At 42.9% G+C, this 25,990-nt stretch overlaps 1 protein-coding gene and 1 pseudogene across 5 annotated transcripts in view; one reads left to right on the top strand and one right to left on the bottom strand.

Moving 5' to 3' along the window:
- DDI2 (DNA damage inducible 1 homolog 2) overlaps window positions 1–25,990 on the bottom strand; it is a 42,189-nt gene that overhangs the window by 15,088 nt on the left and 1,111 nt on the right. For 2 of the 5 annotated variants that reach the window (XM_073903310.1, XM_025855711.2), the window contains exons 2-7: window positions 18,164–18,293; window positions 14,850–15,086; window positions 12,900–13,026; window positions 9,051–9,178; window positions 5,444–5,572; window positions 314–417 (exon numbers count right to left, since the gene is read on the bottom strand). In XM_073903310.1, coding sequence (XP_073759411.1) covers window positions 314–417; window positions 5,444–5,572; window positions 9,051–9,178; window positions 12,900–13,026; window positions 14,850–15,086; window positions 18,164–18,293 — 855 coding nt within the window. Of the gene's footprint in view, window positions 1–313; window positions 418–5,443; window positions 5,573–5,703; window positions 8,970–9,050; window positions 9,179–12,899; window positions 13,027–14,849; window positions 15,087–18,163; window positions 18,294–21,595; window positions 21,733–25,990 lie in introns of those variants that run through there. The other 3 variants (XM_073903311.1, XM_073903312.1, XM_073903313.1) reach the window with 3 other exon arrangements.
- On the top strand, window positions 21,704–22,202 carry LOC112811572 (small ribosomal subunit protein uS12-like; annotated as a pseudogene).

Below are 25,990 nucleotides of genomic sequence, written 5' to 3' on the forward strand. Positions count from 1 at the left end.
CCGCAAACCTGTCAAAAATTACCTGAGTTCCCATCAAAAACTAAAAATAACACAAGAGAACAAAGTTGCCCATTATAATCTCAAACAGATGGCAAGATTTAAAGATTCAGAGAGATTTCACAAGAAGAAATTCTATTTCTATGGATACATAATTTCAAACCATGCATGATGACATCCTCAATTCAGGACCTTTCCAGGTTGGAGAAGCCATGGCCTCTCAGTTTTCCGGTATACACAACCGAGGGAGATGATGTGCTAATAACCGTGTAACACACAAAATACCGATGCAAAAGGAAAGCGAAGCTCTAACTACCTGATGCCGCTTCAGCATGTCCAGTCCCAGAAGCATGTCCATGGGCTGTTCCTCAAGTATAGAGAAAGAACACGCCAGGAAATCTCCTTCAATCTGAACCTGAGCTAAAGCACATTAAGAGAAGAGATTGTGGATTTTTATTTTAATCTCTACTTTTTATTTGATTTTATTTTTTTGAGATTACTGATTTTTGCTTCAAAAGCTTCACACAAGCTTCGGAAATGTACCTATCATTCTGTGCCTTGCTCCCTGTAATCAGCCAAAGCCAGGGCAAGGCATGAAACAGGTGAGTTAAGTATCAAAATCCAGTAAGCCCAACGATCGGTTTGAAAGCCAATGAAGGCACCAGCTTGTAAAGTGGCTAAGAGTGGAACGACACTACCCAGAATACTCGGCTAGATACATGGTACCATTGGGACACATGCTCAGGTGGTAAGGAAAGCTGGCCCTAAGTTCCTCCAATATTAACCACTTGCTTCCTAAACGCTTACAAAAGGCTTTCTAAAAGGGAAATAAAATCTGTACATAAGTTAGCCTCCAAAAAGTAAACTGTTTATTATTGCCTGTTATAATCAAGTTTCTATTTGCAAAAGCTGAGACAAACCAATGCCTGTGTTTGCCTGGAGCCTCCTGCTTTGCCTCTTTCCTTAATTAGTCCTATATATATATATACATATAATATATTAAAATTACTTTGTTGGAGCGCCTGGGTGGCTCAGTTGTTGAGCATCTGCCTTCGGCTCAGGTTGTGATCCCAGGGTCCTGGGACCAAGTCCCACATCGGGGTCCCTGCTCCATGGGAAGCCTGCTTCTCCCTCTCCCACTCCCCTGCTTGTGTTCCCTCTCTCACTGTCTCTCTCTGTCAAATAAAAAAAATAAAAATTACTTTGTTATTAAGTATATCTTTTTTTTTAAAGATTTTATTTATTTTTGAGAGAAAGCATGAATGCACTGCTGTGGGGGAGGTTGCAGAGGAAGAAGCAGGCTCCTCTCTGAGCAGGGAGCCCAACTCGGGACTCGATCTGAGCCCCCTGGGATCACGACCCGAGCCGAAGGCGGACTCTCAACTGACTGAGCCCCCACGCACCCTGTTCTTAAGTTTATCTTACAAACAGAAGAGTATATGAAATGTGTACAGTATAAAGTCTAATAGAACAAACACCGATGCATTTATTTCCCAGGTTAGAAAACACAAAAGCACAGAAATTCCCTATATATTCTACCGATCAGAACTCAGTGACTTCTCCAACCTTCCCCACTAAGCTGGTTTTTGTGTTCATCATTCCCAGCTTTTTAAATAATCCTTACCAGTTCTGTATGATTTCTAAGCAGCATTACTGTTTAACTTTGTGTTTTTGAACTACCATTTGCTTCTTTACTCAAAAAATATTTTGAGATCTATCCCTGTACATCGGACTCTGTTTCTTTCACTTTAAATCACCCCTTAGAGTACTGTAATATCTAATATACCAAAACTGATTTATCGATTCTATTGCTCCGCGACTTTCTGGGTCGCTTTCAGTTTTCTGCTGTCATAAGCAATGCTACCCTGAATAAATATTCTGGTACTTGTCTCCTGGTGTGTATTCAGTTTCTCTAATGGTGTGTGTGTGTGTGTGTGTGTGTGTGTGTGTGTGTGTGTGTGTAAAGTGCTTATTTAGTCGTTTCTGCAATTTTTTTATAATTTTTTTTTTTTTTTAAGCAGACTTCATGCCTAGTGTGGAGCCCAAAGCAGGGCTTGAACTCATGACCCTGAGATAAGACCTGAGCTGAGATCAAGAGTTGGACCCTTAACTGAGCCACCCAGGTGCCCCTATACTGTCTTTTCTCCTGAATTGGAGGACAGACAACACACACATAATGTACATATTCTGAATCTGAATCCTTTATTAGTCATATGTGTTACAAAAATTCTTTCCTACTTTGCATTTGTTCACTTTCTTTATGCCTTTTGATAAAAAGTTCTTAATCTTAATGTGGCCAAATTCGTCAAATAATTTCCTTCTTAACTTTTAAGGAACCCCTTCCCCATGCAAGATATTCTCCTATATTTTCTTCTAAAAGCTCTGACTGCCTTTCACATCAAGGTCTTTCATCAACCCTGAACTGACATTTGTGTGCGATGTAAGACAGGGTCCAATCTCCAATTCATTTTTTCCACACGGACACCCAGCTGTCCTAGCACCGTTTCCTGAAAACTTCCCTCCGCTCCGTAAGATTTCCTCTCTCATGTGTCAAGGTCCACGTAAGCATGGGTCTGTTTCTGTTCTAGCCCTCTGGTCTTGACACCTAGAGAGGGAGTTATTCCAGAGTATCCTGCCTATTCCTACAATAAATGGCCCATGTAGAATTTTAAGTTAGCACATCAGGTCTCACAAAAAAAAAAGAAACCTACTGGGATCTTAAGGGTATTATAATGACTCTACTGCTGATGAATGTGGGAGAATTACCACCTTCGACATCCTGAGGCTTCTTATCCGTGACATAGCTCCCCTTTACTTAGATTTCCCTTATAATCGTAAGGTTTTCTTCCTCCCTATCATAGCCAAAGCTGCAAATGCTACAGCTTGCCCATCCACAAGGAAGGACACAGGAGACTGGTACTTACATTACTTCCTCCTATCATTTTCCTACCTAAAACCACAAAAATTCTGAGAATTTAGACTCTGAAGCAACCATTGTGTGATAGTTCAGGCCCACTGTAGGTAGGGAAGTATATGTGAGGAAGGTATTTAAACTATTCTTAGTCTATACAAATCGACAAAAGAAAACACAGAGACTCTAATAGACAAATATATTACAAAAAAAAGAGAAAAATGGGTAGAATCTAACACCGGCAATAAAAGAAACTTACAGTAAAAAAAAAAAAAAAACCCTTTTTTAATCTGTACATTAAGGGAGTAAAAACTAATAACCCTTGATTGCATAAGGACCTCAAGATGAATACTGATTCATTGCTGGGAAAGCTGCTTTGGTACAAGTTAGAAATACATCAAGAGCTTTTAAGTATTCATAACCTTTGATTCAGTAGCTTCACTTACAGGAATTCTGACTAAAAAAAATTAAAATGTGCACAAAACTACACAAAAATCCACTGCCGTATTACAATAATAAAATATTGGGGGGAAATTTTATCCTAAGAGTTGACCACTAAGCCCATATAAGAGAATGCTATGCATCTGAATGGTGCTTATGAAATATGTAGTAACAGTAGAGAAATATTATGAATATCATTTTTTCATAAAACAGGGTATAAAATTCTATACATTATATGACCACTTTTTTGCAAGAATAAAATGCATGGAAAAAAAGGCCAGAAGGAGATGAAGTGGGACTTGGTGGTTAAGTCTCACTCAAAAGGATTTAAAGTATTAAGAAAAAGAACAATTTTGGTTAGAGATGAGGGACTGAAGACATGTATTTATCTCCATTTACTCCTAAAAGATTCATAATAAAAGTTTATTTAAGGTACAAATCACTAAGGACAAAAATAATGGAAGAAACAACTGAAACACAATTTTGGAACAGAAAGCAGAGGACAGTAAGGAAAACCAGGAAGTAAGCCAGTTCACATGTCAGAACTCCCCAGAGGCTGATGAACAAGGACCTGTGCAAACAGGGGTAGAGGTGGGTCCAAAGCAGGAAGACTGGGTGAAGGTCTCTGTAGGAGGCACAGTTAGATCTTGGGGTTCCCTCTGGCCCTCTGCTCAGTCACGTGACTTCTTCCCTTCACCCCCACAGTAGACCGGAGGTTTATTTTCTCAAGACGGTAAAACAGAGGTGGGCACGGAGGAAGACAGAGATACAACAAGCATGTAACTGAAACCCAGGGGGATGAAGTTCAAGTTTACTGAGCATCTAGCCCTTTTCTCCCTTCCAACTTCCAGATCACCCACAATTGCCATGGCTGCCCACCCAAGTAATCTTCCAAATAGCCTTTTGGTGTCTCAGTCTTCAATATGAGCAGATGCCAAGGGTCAGCAGACATCTGGGAAAACCATCTAACACAAACATCAAATAAATGCAAAACATAATAGAAAGGTTGGGAGGCAAAGTTGAGGAAATCTGCCAAACAAATAACACACCCAGGACACATGAAAGAGAGAAATAGGAAAGAAAGAATACTAGAAGACAAGTCCAGGATAGGAGATTTATCCCACCCAAGCAACAGACATAGGGCGGAGGGGTGCAGGGAGTGAAAAGTACCCAGTGCAGTGGATGAAGACAGATCTACACCCGAGTACATCGCTGTGAAATTCCAAAACACTGAGGTCAAAGAGGATTCCACAAGCTTCAGAAACGGAAAAGAAATCTTTCACATAAAGGGTCAAGAATCGGGACAGCAGCCAGCTTCCCTACAGCAACCCACTGACAAAAACTGCGGAAAACAGAAATGATTTCCAACTTAGCCACACTGGTAGAATATAGTGGAAAAAGACAAGTTCTGATTCTTAAGGACTCAGTTTCCACCCTTACACTTTTTCTCAGGAAGCTACTGGAAGGTGTACTCTAAGGATGAGGAGCAAAATTACAAAGAGTGAGACAGGGGATGCACATAATCCAATTTACCACCAAGGGGAAAGGAGCCTTTGAGACCCAGGCAAGGGAGATTCTGAACAGCAGCTGTGAGGCAACTCTGAAGCACCCGTCCAGTCTCTAGAAGAATCTTCAACAGGATGAAATGCATAAAGAAGATTTACACAACTAGGTAAGTGGGTTTGGGGACTGAGTAACACACAGAATCCCAAATGACCAAAACAAAAGAATTATTACGAGAAAAACAATACTAGACACAAAAGGAAAAGCAATCATTTTCAATTAGATGGCTCAGCTCTCAACAGTATTTACGTATCAGTAACAGCACAATACACGCGTTATTTTGAAATATGGAGGTAAGCACCAAAAGAAATGAGCTAAAATAGTTGAAAGGGATCTCTAAGGCACAGGAACAGAGAAGTACACAGCGACTGATTTTTCATAACCAGCTAAAACATGTGCATGTGTAATTCAGACAAAACAGAAGATTTAAAATTCCTGGCGATTAGGCTTGCTGGATCAGATATACCTAAGCAAAATGAATTTTTTAAGAATCTACTATTCTGAAAAGACTCCCGCGGTGCCTTTGCTCACCTAGATGTACCCTTCCAATAATCTTCTGAGTGCCCACTCCTTTGGCGATCCCTGCCCACCGACGGTCCACCAGCCTCATTATATTACACCTTTCTGCACAAGCTTGGCTCATAATAGTCATCTGGGCACCTAGAAGTGGAGGGAAACATCAGATAATAAAAACAAAGTCCACGTTTGTGCTAAGATTAAAAATGTAGCCTGGGAACAGGGCAGAGAGCAAGTTCACCCCCAGGCTTTTGTCTGTGTAAAATTATTCATACCTAGCTTAATCTAGCCCTTAGTTGTTCCTGTCACACTTAATTCAACTTCCAGTTACACACTGGAATCTGAAACGCAGTGTAGAAACCTGACAGGGAATGAAAGAATATTTTGTTTAAATGTAGTAATTGGAAGACATTTTCAAACTTTACCGACAGAAAGCGAAACTACCTGGAGAGGACTTTCAGAAAGTCAAACCATGTCTACAGATGGAAACACTAAGTTAAGCACTACTTTACAGTCAGATCCACCTTCACCAAGTACCTCTAAACATCTTAGCAGGTTATTTTTCTTTCGAACTTTGGGACACTATAATTTACTAGGTAAAACGTGCAGTCTCTCAAATAAATACGAGCTGAACTCGCCCTCTCTGCGCCAACAATCACACTCTGGCAAAGAGGGCAGTCAGGGTCTTTTCTTGCATGTATTCATCCATGTGGCCGAAGCAGGCCTGTGCAGGAGACAGACACATCTCTGTTTTCCCCTACGGTCCGAATCTCTCCCAAGACTCTAGTCTACACGTCCGTGTGCTCGACATTTCCATCTCCAAGCCAACAGGTATTAAACCCTTTCTCTCCCAAGTGATTCTCACTTTGGATTTCTCTCCTTACCAATGAAGTTACTTTCTTGCAACACAGAACTTCATACTTGTGACTCCTCGTCTTTTAGCCTTCTCCCTACTCTCAAACTCGGCTCCAACCCTCTGAGTAAGTTTTATGCAATTTCTATTTCTGACCTTCCTTCTTCTGACCATAGCAATCAGCCCAGCTCACACCCTATTCCCCTCGCTGGTGGACAATTTCTCTGGTTTCCAAACCACTCTGTGGAGGTATAATTTAAAGCAAGGGAATAGTTCTGACCCTGAGGGATACATAATTTTCCAGATCTGTCACTGTCGTCAGTCTTCCTCAAATATGACCTTCAGATCACTTATTCATCTGCTCAAAAATCCTCAATGGCTCCTCCTCTAAGATTAGCTTCAAACCACCTGCCACAGTTCCAGAGTCTACCTCATCCTGGCCAGACTGCTTCCCGTTGCTCCAGACCGGATGTCTGTGTCCCTCCAAACCTCCTTTGTTGAAACTATCACATTCCTAACGTGACTGCATTAGGAGGTGGGGCCTTCAGGAGGGGAGTAGTCATGGAGATGAAATCCTCGGGGACGGGACGAGCATCCTTACACAAGAGCCCCCAGACAGCTCGCTCACCCTTTCTGCCATGTGAGGACACTGAGAAGATGATTGTCTGGGATGGGGGAAGTGGGTCCTCAGCAGACACCGCACTTGCCTGCACCTTCGTTCTGGGTTCCCAGCCTCCAGAACTATGAGAAATAAACCTGGGCTGTTCATAACCCCCCAGTCAGTGGTATTCTTTTATAGCAGGCCCAACAGATGCAGCTGTCAGCCCCATGCTCTGACTGTTCTAAACCCTCCACTTGCACAGGACCAAGCTGCTCCCTCTGCCTCTCACTCCCGCTGACCCTCCTGCAGAGTGCCCCCCTCCCCCGCCTTCACTTTCTCTGAACTCCACTCAGGCGGTAGGGCCCAGCTCAAACCCCGCCTCCTCCCCAGCTGGTCCACCTTGCCCAGTGATCTCCCCTCTCATTCAATTCCAACACTTCCTGTTCGTTTTACTCATTAGGCACCTTACGCTTTGTGGGCACTGAAAGCTCTTGGCATTTGAGGAAGCTTAGATTCAAGAGGGCCCAGGAAAAATGAAGGAGAAGAAAATTGGAGAAAGCAATCTCTTCTCTTCCTCTCTCCCCACACTACTCCACAAAAGCTACTTATTGTTGTAACGTAAGTGAGCCCCCCAAGGCAAGAAAGGGCACCTTTTGCAATTCTCCTGCCTTTTCTCAAGCCTTGGCTAGAAGCCCCTTCCTTTGCCCGTGGAGGCAGGGCAGTTCAGATGCCCGCTCTGTGGGGAAGCCATGCCTGAGCACGCCAGTCAGAGGGAGAATGTGGTGTCGATGGCTATCCAACATGCATCTGATTTTTGTGGTCACTGAGTTGTGGCATCAAACAGATCTGGAGCTGAATCCAAAGTCCACTACTCGTGACCTCGGTCTCCCTGGAGTGACATCACCTCTCTGTTTTCTCATCTACAAAATAGGGTTACTAGTTGAACACGGTTCATAGGGGTAACCCGAGGATTAAGTGAGATTAAGATGATTTATATTAAGCACCTAGCATAGTGCTTGGCACAAAGTAAGGGCTCAGTAAATGTTGAGTGTTACTATTAGGGCCTCTTATGTATGTATTTGTCTCTCACTCATAGGAGCCCCATGAAGCTCCAGTTAGTGAGTTTTACTCCCAAACACTCAGCACAAGTGCCCTGCCTACAGCATTCAATGGACTTTTTTTTTTTTTTTAAGATTTTATTTATTTATCTGACAGAGAGAGACACAGCGAGAGAGGGAACACAAGCAGGGGGAGTGGGAGAGGGAGAAGCAGGCTTCCCGCCGAGCAGGGAGCCTGATGCGGGGCTCGATCCCAGGACCCTGGGATCATGACCTGAGCCAAAGGCAGACGCTTAACGACTGGGCCACCCAGGCGCCCCTCAACAGACATTTTTTTAAACTGAATAATCAGCGAATGTGCTTCTCCCAGGAATGTATGCATCTCAAGATACAAACACCTAATGGCAGGTGAAACCTAGCATGTGCTCAAATAATTGTGGATGAACAAATGGAGGAAAATGTTCCTTGAACAGGGCCTTTTACTACTCTAGGACTCATCCTATCTTAAGAGTCTGGGTGAGCTACACAGAATTAAGACATGTAAGACCACTGAGCCGCACCCACACGGTGTTGTGTGTGGTCTTCCTACAAAGCAGAGTTACTACCGCGAGGAAAGGTGCCGCTGGTACAGGGATTATTTAAATCCTCAAGAGGGAAACTCCCTGTCTCCTGACCTGGCTGCTAAGTTCTTTAAGGGCAAGAGCCCTGATTCAATACATGCTTCAACTCCTCATAGCTCCTGGCAAAGTGATGCCACACAGACCACGCTGAGATATTTGACCTACACTCTATACAGTTGCTTCTTACGGCTCCTTCTCCTAAACCATTTATTCCCAAATTTCTTACAGAGGTATCCTAAAAATTCAGGATGCCAAATAAAGGAAGGTAGGAAGATAAAGGACATACTGCACAATACAAAACCAGTTAAGAAACGATTAAGAAATAAACCTGTTACAAACAAACAAACAACAAGATTGGCAAGTGAAGTAACCCCCAGGCTTGTTAGCAGTCCAGTAGACTCCTGCCAGCTTTAACAGGCACCAGGCTCCCCTTCTCCCTGTGTCAGGTCAGAATGTCGGAGAGATGGAGAGACTGAGCTGGAGACGTCACCTGAGTCAACAAAGGCTTTCACAGGATGTCCATTCACTTTGCAGTTAATATAAAGCATCACCACTTGACCAAAACTTTCAGGAGCCTCTTCCATAGCTATTGTCATGTTTTCCTCAATGTTCTGTTGCCTGTAACAAACCAAAACCAAGTATAGTAAAAATCATTATTTCCAGGAAGGGAAATCTGTTTCAAAGTCACAATATTAAAAACAGACTTGGCTTTCTCTTCAACAGTGGCAGACACAGAGACGCCGATCTTCGCGAAGACCCCGGCAGGCAAGACCATCAACCTCGAGGTTGAGCCCAGTGACACCAGTGAGAATGTCAAAGCCAAAATCCAAAACAAGGAGAGCATCCCACCTGACCAGCAGTGTCTGATTTTTGTGGGCAAACCGCTGAAGGATGGCCGCACTCTCTCAGACTACAATATCCCGTGAGAGCCCACCCTGCACTTGGTGCTTTGCCTGCGGGGTGGCACCATGGAGCCTTCCCTCAGCCAACTGGCCCAGAAATAAAACTGTGACAAGATCATCTGCCACCAGTGCTTTGCTTGCCTGCACCCCTGCACTGTCAACTGCCTTGGGAAGAAGCACGGCCACACCAACCCCCAGCGCGCCAAATAAGGCCCCTCCACCGGCTCTTCCTTTGCCTGCAGGGCAGCCTCCTGCCCGAGCCCCCAAGGCCTTAGAGTGTCCGTGGTTTCCCTTTCCCTGACTAGGGGAAAAAAACCCCAACAGAACTGTACACCTCTTTTGCCCCTGTTATAGCAGTTGAGTCATGGAAATGAAAACCGATGCTCTTTCCTGCAACAGGTGAGGTGGGGATGCAGCCGGCAGAAAATCAAAAGGCATACACATGGCTTTCTCACGCAAAACAGTTCCTGTCCCTTTATGAGCTCAGATACAGGAAGATAAACCTCTGGAGAGTAAGGGTCACAACCTTTTAATTCTATAGAATGTGAGAATTTCACGAATGCTTAAATTTTAACGGGTGATTTACTGGGGATCTGGGTACACTTCCTATGTCCAGTGCCTTAGAAAGAGTTGGCAAATATAATACATGGGTGTTAACGGTCTGTGCTGTGTCTCTGCTTAACTCCCGAGACTGGGTTTTCTACCTGTGAGTGAGGGTAATGACTCCTGTTGTAGTGTGGCTACGAGGCGGAGAGCATCTAGAACACAGTGATACAAAAGCAGATGCTCAGCAAATGCATGCGTCTCTCTAGTTACCGCTCTCACTTAGAAAACCACACACACACTTATCACGGCTCACGTGGGCCGTCAAATCGTTCCTTCAAACGTCACACATATTCTAGTTCCCACATGAGAAAAGGATGTAAAAGGGGGTTCCAGCTTACTCCAACATCTCATGCCTTCATTCCCAACCTTTTAAAAACATGTGCCTCGGATAAACCTCATTGGCTACGATACTGCCACTGTGCAAAGTTATCAAACACTACCAACATTAATGGGAATGAGGGCAGGGGCTGGGCAACGTACCTGAAGATTGAGACACGAACAGAACGGGGCCCCAGATTGGGGATAAACTACAACCACAGACCACCACCCGTTTGTGCAAAGAAACTTCTACGGGAGTGCAGCTGCATGCTCACTTCTGTGCTGTCGCATTACGTATGGCCGCTCTGGTACCGGCACTGGCTTAAACGAGCCTCGTGACAGAGAGAGCAGGGCCTGTAAACCCTAAAATATTTACTCTCTGGCTGACCCCTGCTCTAACTTGTAGTGCCTGTCCTTTTTGTAATAATACTCTACCTCAACTGATCTGATGATTTCATCAGCCATTCTGTAATATATGAAACTTTTCAGGAAATCAAAGGCACACTTGCTTAATTTAGTCAGGGAAATATGCAAGCTATTATACCCCAGTGTACATATACCCTGAGTAGTCACTGATGCAGCGTACCAAATAAAATTTTTGGAGGCATTTGACGGAATTACACAGCTTTTCTCTTATGCCACATTCATAAATTTAGAAAGGAACTAAAATTAGTTGTACACTCCTGACCTTGCATTGACTCCAACCAAGATAAATTTCAGCAAAATCAGATTCTGAGATAATACCAGTCACTTTGGCTCTTCTGGACCCTATATGTAAGAGTCTCTTGAGAGGCACAAGGTCTTCTTTAAAAGCGTGTACACATTACCCCATTTCCTTAATCTCCCCTGGCCCCCCATGAGCCACACGAATGTGCCTCATCTCACTGCTGCCCTGCCCACAGGGCAGGTCAGGGTTTGGCCACGATGCCTCTCCACTCTCCCTCCCACCACTCCTACTTCCTGGGTTGTCTATTCTTGAGAATTATGTCAGTCAGGTTCCCTAAGAGCTGCAATGGGGTCTAGTTCAGAGAACACAAATTTCTTCCTGTTTCTCTGGGTAGATTTAACTAGCGAGATGTTTTTTCAAAGATATTCATATACTAATATACTGATGCAATTAATGGGGGCGCTTCATCAACGAGAACACGAATGGCTTGGGGCTGACAACTGATTCTGACATACAATTTAAATTTCCCTAATTTCAAATGTAGTTACAGAAACAAGAAATAAAATAACCATTATTTGACTTCCAAGCTGACAGTTTAATATAACGACCAAGTGGGGCTTCATTCGAGTAACAAAAGATTATGACAACGAAGAACATAATTCTTAGTTATACAGCAGTCCCCCCTTTCTCTGCAAGGGATACATTCCATGACCCCTAGGGGACGCCCGAAACCACAAAGAGTACCAAATTCTATACATACTATGTTTTTTCCTGTGTATACATACCTATGATAAACCTTCGTTTATCAGTGAAGCATAGTGAGATAGAAGCAGCAATAATAAAATAATTATAATATTCTGTAATAAACATTATGTGAATGTGGTCTCTCTCAAAATATCTGATTGTACTGTACTCACCCTTCTCATGATGATATTAGATGATAAAATGCCTACGTAATAAGATGAAGTGAGGTGAATGACAGAAGTTTTGTGACGTAGTATTAGGCTACTACTGATCTTCTGATCTATCTGCTTCTGGACTACAGTTAACCGCAGAAAACCGAGACCCTGCATAAGGTGGGGGAAGAACTAAGGCCTTAACCGTTTGCAACAAAAACTGAATGGGGGTGGGGGGGGCAGCTGTTCTTTCACTCTAAGGGACTGAAGAGCATCTTGCTCATGACTAGAAATGTGGCCAAGGTTGGCATTAGCATCACTGTACCTGCTCTGGCCCCACCTCTTAAGATTCTGATCCACCAGATTTGGGAGTGAAGCACAAGCATCTACATTTTTAAAGCTTCTTTTGTGATTTTAACGTAGCCCCTGGTGAGAACAACAGCATTAGAGATGTGAGAGCTGGAAAAGTGTCCGGCAGTCAGTTTATCCACTGAGGCCAGGCAAGAACTGAAGGAGGAAAACAGACCCAGGACTACAGGGTTCCATCTGTCCAGAGCTCTCTCTAATCCAATCACGCTCAAGCCTGGGTTTAACCAGGGCTCCCGCGTTATGTCTAAGGACTGAGATTCCAGTCAGTCAGCCTAACAGTCTCACCCAGCTGGGGCTTCTGCTCAGCCCCGGGGTCTTCTACCTGCAGCTGCTTTGATGATGCACTGTGGGCTGGTCCCGGAGTTTTCATATTCAAGTTTTGGAAGAGAAAGCCATTAAGTTAGGTTTGTAATGTTGAATCAACGTGTGAGGAGAGAATGACCTAAAAGGCTGATGCTGCTCTCTCAAACACAAAAAACAAGGACGCTGCTTCAGAGCAGATGCCCAACTGATACCGGGTCACCTGTCATTCGGGAACTCTGGATTCTCTAAAGCTCGCTCTTTAGGTAAAGGGTCATTACCTTATATCTTCTTCTATTTTTGCCTGAGCTTCAAGATCAAAAGGGTCAGCAGAAAAGAGACGAATCCTTTCTTGCTCTCTCCGGGCTCGGTCCTGCTGCTGCTCCACCAGGACCCTAGAAAATTTCTCTACAAAAATAAGGGGGAAAGTCTTCAGTACCACTCTATTTCCATTCTTTATTAGTATTTCTCCAGATCAAATAGTTTCTCAAGATACAACTGTAAAGAGATGCAGAAAGGAACCCTAAGAATTATTTTAAGTGAGCAATTACATTTACTTGCTATTTGCTGAAGCAAGACTACGTCACCCAAATTCAGTATAAAGAAATCAAGTCTTTGCAAAAATCATTTCTTCCTGTAAGAAGTTATCCATCGTATTGTTTCTACCCGGAGACAACAATAGTTCGACTGAAATCAGCGGGAATGACTATCTGTGTGGCAGGTAAATGGCTGCACTCTCCTCCCCAGCTGCTCTTATGAACCTATTACCTAGAAATAAAACAGAGCACGACAACAGGGAACGCAGTCAATGGTACTGTAATAGCGTTTGTGTGGTGACAAATGGTGTGCCTGTGGTGAGCACAGCATAAGGCACAGACTTGATGAATCACTATGTTGTACACATGAAACTAGGGTAACATTGTGTGTCAACTATAGTTCAATTAAAAAACAAAAATCAAACAAAAAAACAGTGCACTACAACCCTGTTTCTCCTCTTCTAGTTCCATTCCCTTTGTAACACCCTCTGCCTTAAGCCAGGTAAGTTAAATGCAAACTACTGTTAGCCTACCTATCTAACCTGATGAATAATAGGAAAATGAGTAAAGAGAAAATATTGCTTGCTTTAAAATGTATGTTAGAAGAATCACCTTAATTTTGCTATTTCTTAAATGGGGGTGCATATAAGTGTATAAACTTAAACATGCCATCATTGTGGTCTTTGGTGACTAGATCTGCTACATAAGAAATTAAAGACACCAAAATAACGGTCATAGGAACTATTAATACACACACCATGAATGAATCTAAAACACATTAAGTTGAGCAAAAGAAGCCTGACATGAGAGAGGACATAGTATATGATTCCATTTATGTGAAGATCAAAACCATGATTATCAGAATGGCAGTAGCCCATAACTGACTTGTTGCAGAGAATATACTGGAACTTCTGGAGTGAGAAAAATGTTCTGTATCTTGACTAGGGTAGTGGCTACATGAGTTTGCCAAAACTCAATGAACTGTATACTTAAAATCTGTGCATTTCTGTTAGGTAATTATTACCTCGATCTAAAAAATGGTCAACTGAGAAATGAGCTATTAAGTATCTGTTACGTTTTAAAATTTAATCAGTACCACTTCATAAGCCCAAGAGTAAAACTAGAGAAATTTACAGAGAAAAACTTTATTCATGAAGCTGACTAAAAATATGCGTTCTGTTTAATATAAGAATGGCCCAAATACAGCTCCAAGCAAACTGTTAGCAACAACCCCACTCTCCTTAAAACTTGGGGTGGGTGAAAATAAAGGGGTTGGTTCCATTTTACCATGCAGGCTGATGGCACTGGACATGTTTTCTATAACTAAAAGCATTTCACCTGGCAGCAAGCTGGCTTACTAGTGCGCTCTCAAACTGAGAGTCTAACCAAACAGGTTAAAATATCAGTTCCTAGGTTATGCGCTGTGAAAATAATTTGAAAAAAAAAAAAGTCAATGGAGGGGACTGGTCAAGCTGGATTTCAGAACTCTATGCAGTTGTAAAATTCTCTCACTACTGCCAATCGACTCAGCCTTTGATACTAGCACTACTTTACCTAGAGAGCAACTGGTAGGTTCAAGAAACCCCGTGACGCGGTGGGCTGAACACACCAGTTGCTTGAGTTTCTCCACACATGCTGCGACAGAACTACTTCCCCTCAGGTCAGCTTGACAGTCTTCCATATTTATAAGCTTACCAAGGTCTCCACTGAGCAGAGCATCTGCCAGGGGTGGATTGCGTTCCTTCAGCAAGGACAGCTCATGGGGGTTGGCCAGCAACATGTCTCGGAGCAAGGCTGGATTGTCCAAGCCCTGAGGAGATGAAGCTATGTCTCCAGGAGATGAGTGGGACTGCTGTGCCCCTGGTGGCTGGCGCTGCCGGGAGCCTGACGTGCCAGGCACGGCTATACTACGGAAGTCTATTCGGGGTAAGTCTGTTGGGGAAAATCGGTTCAAAGTTTACTTCCAGTGACTCCATAAAAACAAACATTTGAAGGGAACAGCGGAACATATGCTGGTACATGGCATGTAGTAAATGGTAACTGCAGACATCTGACCCTTCCCCTGCTCTCTCTCTCAACTAACTAAATATAAAGACAGCAGTCCGAGAGAGAACCCACAGGCAAGAACAGAAAAGGGGTGCTGACAATGGAAGTAACCCTAGACTTTTGGCTTATACAGTATCCCAGAAGAGATGACAAGTTTTTACTTATTTGTGTGTGTGGTTTTTTTTAAGATTTTATTTACTTGACAGAGAGAGAGAGACAGAGAGAGAGGGAACACAAGCAGGGGGAGCGGGAGAGGGAGAAGCAGGCTCCTCGCTGAGCAGGGAACCCGATGAGGGGCTCGATCCCAGGACCCTGGGATCATGACCTGAGCCGAGGGCAGACGCTTAACGACTGAGCCACCCAGGTGCCCCTACTTATTTGTGTTTTTAAAACATTGAAGCTAGGGCGCCTGGGTGGCTCAGATGGTTAAGCGTCTGCCTTCGGCTCAGGTCATGATCCCGGGGTCCTGGGATCGAGTCCCGCATCGGGCTCCCTGCTCCTTGGGAGCCTGCTTCTCCCTCTGCTTCTCTCTCCCTCTGTCTCTCTCATGAATAAATGAATAAAATCTTTAAAAAAAAAAAAAAAAAATTGAAGCTAGTCTCAGTAAACATAATCACATAATTCTGGATGTAATTCTTGAGAAAAATCCCAGTCCACTTTGACATGTTTCAACGAGCCTGCACACCTTGGGTAAAGAATACTATACAAACCAAGGGAACTGCATCAATTTTAGATGTAAAATTCTACAAGTCTCTGCTAAACATATTCATTCTTGGAATTTACACTTTCACTCTGTGCATCACTGCTAACTCTTACACCCCCGGGGAGCTAGCAGGTATAATCATTTTACAGGAGAGACAAACAGAAGAAAAGGAACATGCTCAGGTTCTCAGTGCTGAGGTCACCAAAAGATAGAACAGATTTAGAGGCTACAACACCCAGGTTCTATAATCCAGGCTGAGCTGACCTTATTAAAATGAAAGGAAAATAAAAGGAAGCCTTACACAAAGGACCCACATATTATATGATTCCACGTATATGAAATGTCCAGAATAGGAAAATACACCGAGACAGAAAGTAGACCGATGGCTGCCCAGGGCCAGGAGGCTTGGAGGCAGATGGGGAATGACCGCTAACAGGTACAGTTTATTTTTAAGGTGATGAAAATGTGCTACAATTGATTGTAGTGATGGCTGCACAACTTGGAATATACTAAAAATCAATGAACTGTATCTTTTAATGAGTGAATTATATGGTATACGAACGATATCTCAATAAAGCTGTTACTTAAAAAGGAGTTTTACCTTAGCAAAGAAAAAGTAGAGCAGAGCGAGAATGGGGGGCTAGAACTGAGTGAATCTGCATCTCCTCAATCCCAAAAAAGTATCTGATGGTCACTCCTGTCCCAAGTCTGAGGCCACCCTGAAGCTTACGGGACATCAATAGAAGAAGGGAATCCTTAAATTCCAGCGTCAGTTTCTGCCTCTTAGCACGGGTTCAAACTAGACACTCTCTTCAAACAGACCTGAGCCAGCAGCTAGTAAATGCGTATGTGGGCGTGTACGTGTATGAGGGAGTTCATCTATACCAACCAGCAAAACACAGGGGCAGGCCTTCTCTGTGGGTCAAGAAATTTTATCTCTAACCCTGTTACACTTATCTTGAGGGTCCATTCGCTTCAGAGTAATTCTGAGAAACCGGTTTACCTGATAGACGAGATCACCTCCCCTCCCCCACCTGCTGGCTCTCTTGTCCACATGGGACAGTACAGAAAAAACAAAACAAAAAAAAACGGTGAATCTCCAGAACTAACAATTTCACCAAATTAACCAAAGGAAGATTTGGTTTTTGTTGACTGGCACGTTCGAATCACAACTCTTTCTAAAGTTTAACAGTAGCCTGGAGGGACTCGTGTAACTCCGATCTGGGAAGAACAGTGCATGGTCTCTTACAGCCCCAGTCTCAGGCTGACTGGAAGTTTGTGTTCTAAGATGGAGTGTACCATCCTCACCCAGACACCCGTCAGCTGTTACCACAAACTATAAAACCAACCAACCTAAAGACTAAACACTGTTTAAAGAAATCTATCTGAAGATAGCAGGGAATGGAAAACACTATTACATTTCATCAAACAGTTCCACCTCAGAACCTTGTCAACTTTCTACAGATCATGAACCCCTCTGAGTATCTGAAGAAAGCTACAGATCCTCTCCCCATTAAGTGCACACATGCTCACAGCCACGCAATTCTATGATTATTTCAGGGACACAGAAACGTTCTAAATCCCAATGCACAGATTCCAGATTATAAACACCTCATCTGGATGGAACATCAACAACGACAACAGCTTCCTTTCATGTGCTTAACACGGCCAGCGGGGAAGGAACAGAATTTGGTGGTCCAGCTGCTTAATGCTCCTAAAGCTCAGTATAATGGAAAAAATACCACATTTTTGTTCCCATGCCTTCACTTATTAGCTATGTAACACTGAAGACATTACTTAGAATCAGAGCTTCATCTATTAGTGGTAACAAATTATAAAAAGGAATCTCTTCCCCCACAACAGTGATGAGACCCACGCGATGTGGGTACGAGTGCCTGGCTGACTGCTCCACACAGGCCTGCTAGCCGAGGGCTGGACACGGAGTAGCAAAAGTCAGTCAGGAATCACGGCAGAGGTGGCCTCCTAGGTCCTTCCCAAGGATAAAGTCATTATTGATAACAACAGAAGCAAACATTTATTGAGGACATGCCATGTGCCAAAGCTTGCACGTGCACTATTCTCACAGCCTATCTCACAGCTGGTGATGAACCGGACGTAGGGAAGTTAATGCATCCAATGTTACAAAGCAACCAAGGGGCAGTCGGAGCCTGTCCCCTGCACTCTGAACCCGAAGCTAGTCCACAGCTCTGGCCCACCGTGTTATGCCCTCTCTCCTGATGCTGGTGTCAGGATGTCTTACTTGGGAACTGCACTGGAGGTCGAGGGTCGGCGTTCTCCTTCTGTCGTAAAATCACAACGTCCCCATCTTTCAAGCCGTAGGAAGCCAGCGATCTGTGGTTGTCTGTGAGTGGTCTTTCAGCATAGACAATCTACAACCAGAAAAGATTGCACAGTAGAAAGTACTGAGAAGTAACATGGCACAAAGCAGGAAGACTATGTACAGCATCCCTTCTCATTCGATGTCAGTCCCTGCTCAAAACCCCCCAATGGTTTCCTATCACATCTGGAATAAAAGCCCAAGTCCTTCCTGTTACCTACTAGGCCCAAACCATTTGGCCCCTGGCTCTCCCTCTGACTTCATCTCATACTGTAATTGCTGTTCCCCAAATAACACGATCAATTTCCCCCTTGGGACTGTTTCACTTGCTCTTCTCTCTACCTAAGGAATGTTCTTTTCCCAGTCATCTCTTTTTTAAGTAGGCTCTATGCCCAATGTGGGGCTCGAACTCATGACCCTGAGATCAAGAGTCGCACGCTCTGCCAACTGAGACAGCCAGGTGCTCCCCAGTCATTTCTTTTAAGGTCTCTGATCAAACATTACCTTTTCAGAGCCCTTCACTCATCACTCTATTAAAAATGTACCCTCATCTCTCATATTATAAACCTCTTTCTTTATTGTCTTTCTGCCCCACTAAAATGTAAGCTACTTGAGGACAGGATTTTGTTTTGTTCACCATCTCAAATGCCGTGTGTGTGTGTGTGTGTGTGAGATGAGAACTTCTAACATTTACTCTCCTAGCAGCTTTCAAGTGCGTGATACAGCACTGTTAATTACAGTCACCAAGCTGGACATGACATCCCTGTGTGTCCACCTTTAAATGACCCTGCACACTGGCAAGTCTACAAGTTTTCCAAATACCACCCGTTCTGCATCCTTCCTTCTCTCCTACTATTCCCAAAGTTTGGTCGCACTTATGAGTGGAAAACGAAAGGGGAAGAAATTCAGAAAAGAACAACTAAACACAGACGGCAAAAAGCATCACGGAGGTACTGCTACTACTACTATTTTTACGAGATGCAATCAAACACTGAAGAAAACCTGACAGCAGAAAAGCAGATGAAACACCGCGCTGCAGAAAGCCAAGGCACAAAGGGCGTAGGGTAATTTTACCATGAAGGAACATAAAACCTACCCTGCGCTATCACATACTCCAGAGGGGCATTCAGAATAAGCTCAGGCTTTGAAAGGTTTTTCTCGCTAATCATTTGCTTTGCACCAGGCCACATGCAAACTGAGGAGCCTGAGTCCTGTCCTGGCTCTGACGGTGGCCGTGTCACTCAGTTGGTCCAGGCTTCACATTCCCCATTTGTCAATCAAGCAGTTGGGACTTGAGAATCACTACAGCTGTCCCTTCCAGGTCTTTCTACTCCACTACCATTTTACAGCGTTTCCTCATGTGCCCTCAAAGCTTTCATAGTAAGACTGCCTGACACAGAACCTGAAAAATACAGGATTTATACTGGGAAAAATGATCTGTCACATCTGCTCACAGAATTTGCACTGATGTGACGAACAGAACAGGAAACCGAATTTCCAAAACCGAATACTTCTGGGGATGCACAAAAAAACTGATTTCAGAGTTTGTAGGGCTGACGATACTTTGTAAGTTCTCTACGTGACTAGAAAATGTAATGTTGGGGGCACCTGGCTGCCTCAGTCGTTAAGTGTCTGCCTTCAGCTCAGGTCATGATCCCAGAGTCCTGGGATCGAGCCCTGCGCATCGGGCTCCTTGCTCACCAGGAGCTTGCTTCTCCCTCTCCCACTCCCCCTGCTTGTGTTCCCTCTCTAGCTCTCTCTGTCAAATAAATAAATAAAATCTTAAAAAAAAGAAAAAAAGGAAATGTAATGTTAGTTCTTACCCTCAACCTAGAGTTCAAACATGCTACGACAGACTGCAACTATCATTCCATCAATCCATTCACACTCTCTTCTTCTCCCTTATTTAAGCACATATCACACAGTAAGGTACAACAGAATCAACACAGACTGTTTGCAGTAACAACCTCAGAGTCGTATCGTAACTTGTGGGATTGTTGGGAAAACTACTGGAAATCTGAAGTGACAAGCGTCCTGGGTTGAGGTGTACAGCAAGAAGAGGTATGCCAAGAGAAACGCCACGCAGGCAGCTCTTACAAGCTGGCGGCGACACTGTGAAGCCACCACAATGAAGGGACCAAGTGGTCCATGGCCCACTCCTTAATTTTCCAGGTTCAGAAACTCAACTATCTGTATATTTAGAGATACAGTCAGTTGACACATTCTAACTGTACTTATAAAAGAACATTTATCTACAATAGGAAATCAAACTCAGGAGCATCAAAATGCTCCTGTCCACCAGATCACTGAAATCTCCTCAGCCTGAAGGGCCACAATAAAACACTACCATTGCATGCGCTTCTATCAGAATGGGTTCTCACGGTCCTTACTGACAGCCTCACATTGAATTGTCAATTATTTTATGAGGTGGGCCTTATTTGTCCCATTTTATGGACAGGGAAGCAGATACAGAGAGTTCGGTGACCTGAGACCACACAGCTGTTAAGACAAGAACTATGACTGGAACGTCTGCCTGACTACAGAGCCCATACATAATCTTCCCTAAGGACCACATACAACTTCCCCAAACTTAAGTCCAAAGTGGCCTGGTGAATCAGCTGGTGACCTGAGCAAGAGCTATAAAGCCGTCCAATAAGGGCCTATACTAACCGGGAGGATGCAAACCCTATCCACTGCTCACTGTAACCCCTAACCCGAACACTAGCAACTTCTCCCTCTTTGGACTCCCACCTTGTAGACGCTGTATGTCACTCCACAGTGTTAGTTAACACGGTCTTTCCTCAGCAGACAATATAATTTTTTTTTTAAAGTAAGACAGCCTCATGTAACAATAAGATCCAGGTAATAACTACCACCAAACACATATATGAAATGTGGAATATTGCTATCTGCCCCATTTCCTAAAAATACTAGACTGGAGAATGTGGGTGAGGAGCAAACATCTTTCACACTGACAAAGCAGCGGGCATATTCCATTTTAGTCAAGGACACAAAGGAGATAAACAAAAGCTTAACCAAAATTATAACTGCCACAAAGAACTGATTTCTTTTTGTTAAAACAGGTTTAAAAGTCTAAGAAAGACAATGATTTTATAGCTTTAGTCCTAGAATAAATCTGAATGAGCTTCCAGCTTAATAGGAGTATATTAGGCCAATGGTTTCAAATTTCTACCAGTCAAAACAAAATGAGTTTCAGTAATAGCACTGGTGATGCTTTCTACTAGAACACCCAACTCAAAGGCACAAAGGTAAAAATTCTAGTTTTGCCAGTTATGAAACACACAACAGGAAAACTGATACTGCTGCAAGTCTTTAGGTGCAGAACTGGCCCACCTGTGAGGACGTACTCCAGAGGAGGCGCCCTCCAGACAGAATTCTCCTCTTAGTCAACATTCAACAATAGTCTAATTAAAACAACTCCGGGTCTTTTGCTCAGGCCCGTGGCGCCGGCAGGATGGGCAAGTGTCGCGGTCTCCGTACTGCCAGGAAGCTCCGCAGCCACCGACGAGATCAGAAATGGCATGATAAACAGTACAAGAAAGCCCACTTGGGCACAGCCCTGAAGGCCAACCCTTTTGGAGGCGCTTCCCATGCAAAAGGAATTGTGCTGGAAAAAGTAGGAGTTGAAGCCAAGCAGTCAAATTCTGCCATCAGGAAGTGTGTCAGGGTCCAGCTGATCAAGAATGGCAAAAAAAATCACAGCCTTTGTACCCAATGATGGTTGTTTGAATTTTATTGAGGAAAATGATGAGGTTCTGGTTGCTGGATTTGGTCGCAAAGGTCATGCTGTCGGTGACATTCCTGGAGTTCGCTTTAAGGTTGTCAAAGTAGCCAATGTCTCTCTTTTGGCCTTATACAAAGGCAAGAAGGAAAGACCAAGATCATAAGTTTTGATGGTGAAAACATGACAATAATAAATTTTCATAAGCCAAAAAAAAAAAAAAAACACAACTCCGGGATCTTTAAGCATGATGTCAAATGTTTTCCAGTCTCTGAATGAGAGCCTTCAATCAACAGAAATTGTAACAATACATTTCTAGCAGTAAGGACCAGACACTGGCCACAAAATCTTTGGACTCACATGTGAATAGCTACATAATAGTATCTACCGTTAATTGAAAGCCTACTATATGCCAAGGGATCTACATACACTATCTCATGCAACAGCTTGACTTTTCCAACTTTCTGGAAAACCATTTGGCAACAGTTACTAAAAGCCTTTCAAAAGACCTGGCAATTCCATATCTAACAATATATCCTGAGAAAATAATCAGAAATGGGGACAAGGCCTTAAGTATACAGATATCCATGGAAATGTTACTCATAACTGCTTCCAATTTTCCCCAATTCAAAGGCCCAGCAACAGGGAAATTGTTAAATAAATTGTAGTATATCCATAGGACGGTATATGATATGGCCATTAAAATGATAAATTTGAAGAATTTGAAATGCGATGGGAAATGCTGACAATGTAGTGTTGACGCAACAAAGAAAGTTGAAACTGTTAGTATAGTTCAGGGCATCGTGTTTAAAAGATACATATAGGGGCGCCTGGGTGGCTCAGTCATTAAGCATCTGCCTTCGGCTCAGGCCATGATCCCAGAGTCCTGGGATTGAGCCCCGCATCGGGCTCCCTGCTCAGCGGGAAGCCTGCTTCTCCCTCTCCCACTCCCCTTGCTTGTGTTCCCTCTCTCACTGTGTCTCTCTCTGTCAAATAAATAAATAAAATATTTAAAAGAAAAAAAAAGATACATATATAGGGGCGCATGGGTGGCTCAGTTGTTAAGCGTCCGCCTTCGGCTCAGGTCATGATCCTAGAGTCCCGGGATCGAGTCCCGCATCAGGCTCCCTGCTCCATGGGAAGCCTGCTTCTCCCTCTCCCTCTGCCCCTGCTTGTGTTCCCTCTCTCGCTGTCTCTCTGTGTCAAATAAATAAAACCTTAAAAAAAAAAAGATACATATATCAAAGGAAGTAAGCTTAGAAAAAAAATACGCTAAAAGGTAAACTGCAGGGGCGCCTGGGTGGCTCAGCTGGTAAAGCACCTGCCTTCGGCTCAGGTCATGATCCCAGGATCCTGGGATCCAGTCCCACGTCAGGCTCTCTGCTCAGTGGAGAGCCTGCTTCTCCCTCTCCCCTCTGCTCGTGCTCTCTCTCTCTCTCTCTCTCTCGCCATCTCTCTCTCTCAAAAAAATAAATAAAATCTTAAAAAAAAGTAAACAGTAGTTATTTGAGGGTTATGAGGTAGTAACTTACTGTCCTTATCTTTTCCTGCAAGTTACAAATTCTCTATAATGAATATGCAGTATTTATCAGGAAAAAAAATACATGAAAATTACCTGCTAAAATAAACACGTCAAAACCAGCTACAATAGAAAATTTCAGTTTCTACTAATTTAAAATAGTGTTTTACAAACCACAAATCATGCTGTGTACAGAGCTGCTTTTCCAGGATCATACAGTCACTGCTATTATTTGGTATTTAAATATGCCTTTCATTTGAGAGTCCTTACACATTCTGCACACATCTTTACCACATGCCACCTACAGGGATAAATTATAATGATGTTTCAAAAATACAAAGACATTAATTTAAAGTGAAGCTAAGTTCTGATAATTCTTTGAAGTTTGCCTGGCCAAGTCTGAATCAAAGTATCAAACAGAGCCATGACTGGCTTCCAAGCCCACACTTGTATTAAGAGATGGAACATGCCCAGCTTTAATCACATGTACAAGCAGAGAAAGTTTCTAGTCTAAATTTGTTATCGTCATATTACAACTACTATAATCAGACGAGAGCTGTTAAAAATTAACACCTTTTCCAAGTGCATACTTATGCACAACTGATGCTGATGTGGAAGACTGAATTCTAAACCAGTGATCCTCCATGTGGGGCAGGCATGCAAAGCAACTCTTTAAACATGAAGGAACAGAAAAACACTAGAATTTTCATTTCCATTTATTTTAATTCATCCTTCCTTAAATTCTATCCTATGGCTGTTCATAATGTACATAAGGTATTACTTCATGTATATTACATAATTGATGTTTCCAGTTATATACATATACGTGCATATATATATAAAATGCATATCACATTCGTTCATAATGTTTGTAACTTTTTATATATCACAAAGATGTATGTTCCAAAACATTTTACTCAGAGGAATACATAACCAAAAAAGTTTGGAGATTAGTGGTGGAAATCTTGACAGGAAAGAACAGCCAGGAACATTAAAAAAAAAAACATAAACCCCTTTAAGAAGGTAAATAAGTGGAGTGAGGTAAAGAGACCAATAGAACTGCGAGAGGGAGAAAGGGAAGATGAGTAATAGGGGAGAACCTGGGAGATAAAAGGGTGGGAGAGGGGGCCTCAAGTAAGTGATATTTTTGTAGGTAAGAACTATAATGATGCTTACTATTATGATTTGGTGAACGGAAATGACTCAAGTGTCTAGGGTGGATCCTGTTCCTGCCTGATGGACAAACAACTGAAAAGACAACCGACCACCAGTCATCTTAAAATAGATACTGTGTTAGGTTACAATGGAGCCAATGGAACAAACTTGAAACACAGGAGCTGTTTAAGGCTCTATTAATACAGGGTTCACAGTACTTGGAGCCCAGTTTTGCATATGCTAATTTGGCTTGGGAAGGAAGTAAATGCCCAAAAGGTGACCTAAGGAATAAGAAAGAAATTTGGAGTTAGCCTAATTGTTCAATTAGTGAGGTACTCCTCACATCCTGAGCTGTGTCAATCTGACACACTCTTCACTTAAATTTTGTTACAGCCCATCTCAAAAAGGGTAGAAATTGAGGCAATGTCAATTTTCATCTCCCAAGCCCTAATAACAACAAAATCAACTTACATCTTAATTTTTTATTTCCCCCACCAGCTGGTGATTACAACCAGGGTAACAGAAAAGCCACCTTCAAATATTTAAGAGTTGAGTGTACCTCCCTACTTAAACTGTCCCTTCCTAGCTCTCCACTTGAGGGATTCACTGACAGGAACTGGTTCCTCAGTTTTTGTGGATTAGCTGTTTATAGAAAAAGGTGCAAATAATCCCTTTTACCAATTTCTTTGTAACTTTCATCAGTCTGCCTATTTGAGTGGCACTTTCCACCCTGAAACAAATTCTTTCTTGATATTCAGCTTTATGCCAAGGTTCTAAAGTTCACATACTGTCAAGGAATCATACTCACTTCTGAACAATATTGACGCATCTGTTTACCATAACACAGGACAGAACACGCTGTAGTTGGGCAATAGTTTTGGAACTATTTCATAACTGCAGTAGGAAATCAAGATTTACACTCTGGGGCCTTGGAGGACTTCTATAATTTTCTTCATGTTTAGACCATGTCCTCCAAGGTCTACTTATCAAGTTAAGATTTAAATGTTTTCGTGTGAAGGCCAGAGTTATCGTCACCAATTCTGTTTGGTGGCAGCCTCACGGCATTTTGAGAATAAATTACTTTGCTTATTTAAAATATTAGAGCAGCTAAACTTCCTTCCAACGGGGTAGGGAAACGAAACAGGCAAATCACACAGAGAAGCACTAGGCCATTTTTACAAAAATATTCTAATAAAGTACTGAACTTTGAACCTATCCAAACTCTGAATTGTGGCCTGAAATAAAAAGGGATTCTGGCCTACTCCCAGTTAAGAAACCAGAGAAACAAACAACATGAATTGAACTAATAACTGCCATCCCTGGGGGGGGGGGG

Source organism: Callorhinus ursinus, unplaced genomic scaffold (genome assembly GCF_003265705.2).
Source record: "Callorhinus ursinus isolate GAN/ISIS: 27379988/994484 unplaced genomic scaffold, GSC_fseal_2.0 scaffold18, whole genome shotgun sequence".
NCBI lineage: Eukaryota > Metazoa > Chordata > Mammalia > Carnivora > Otariidae > Callorhinus > Callorhinus ursinus.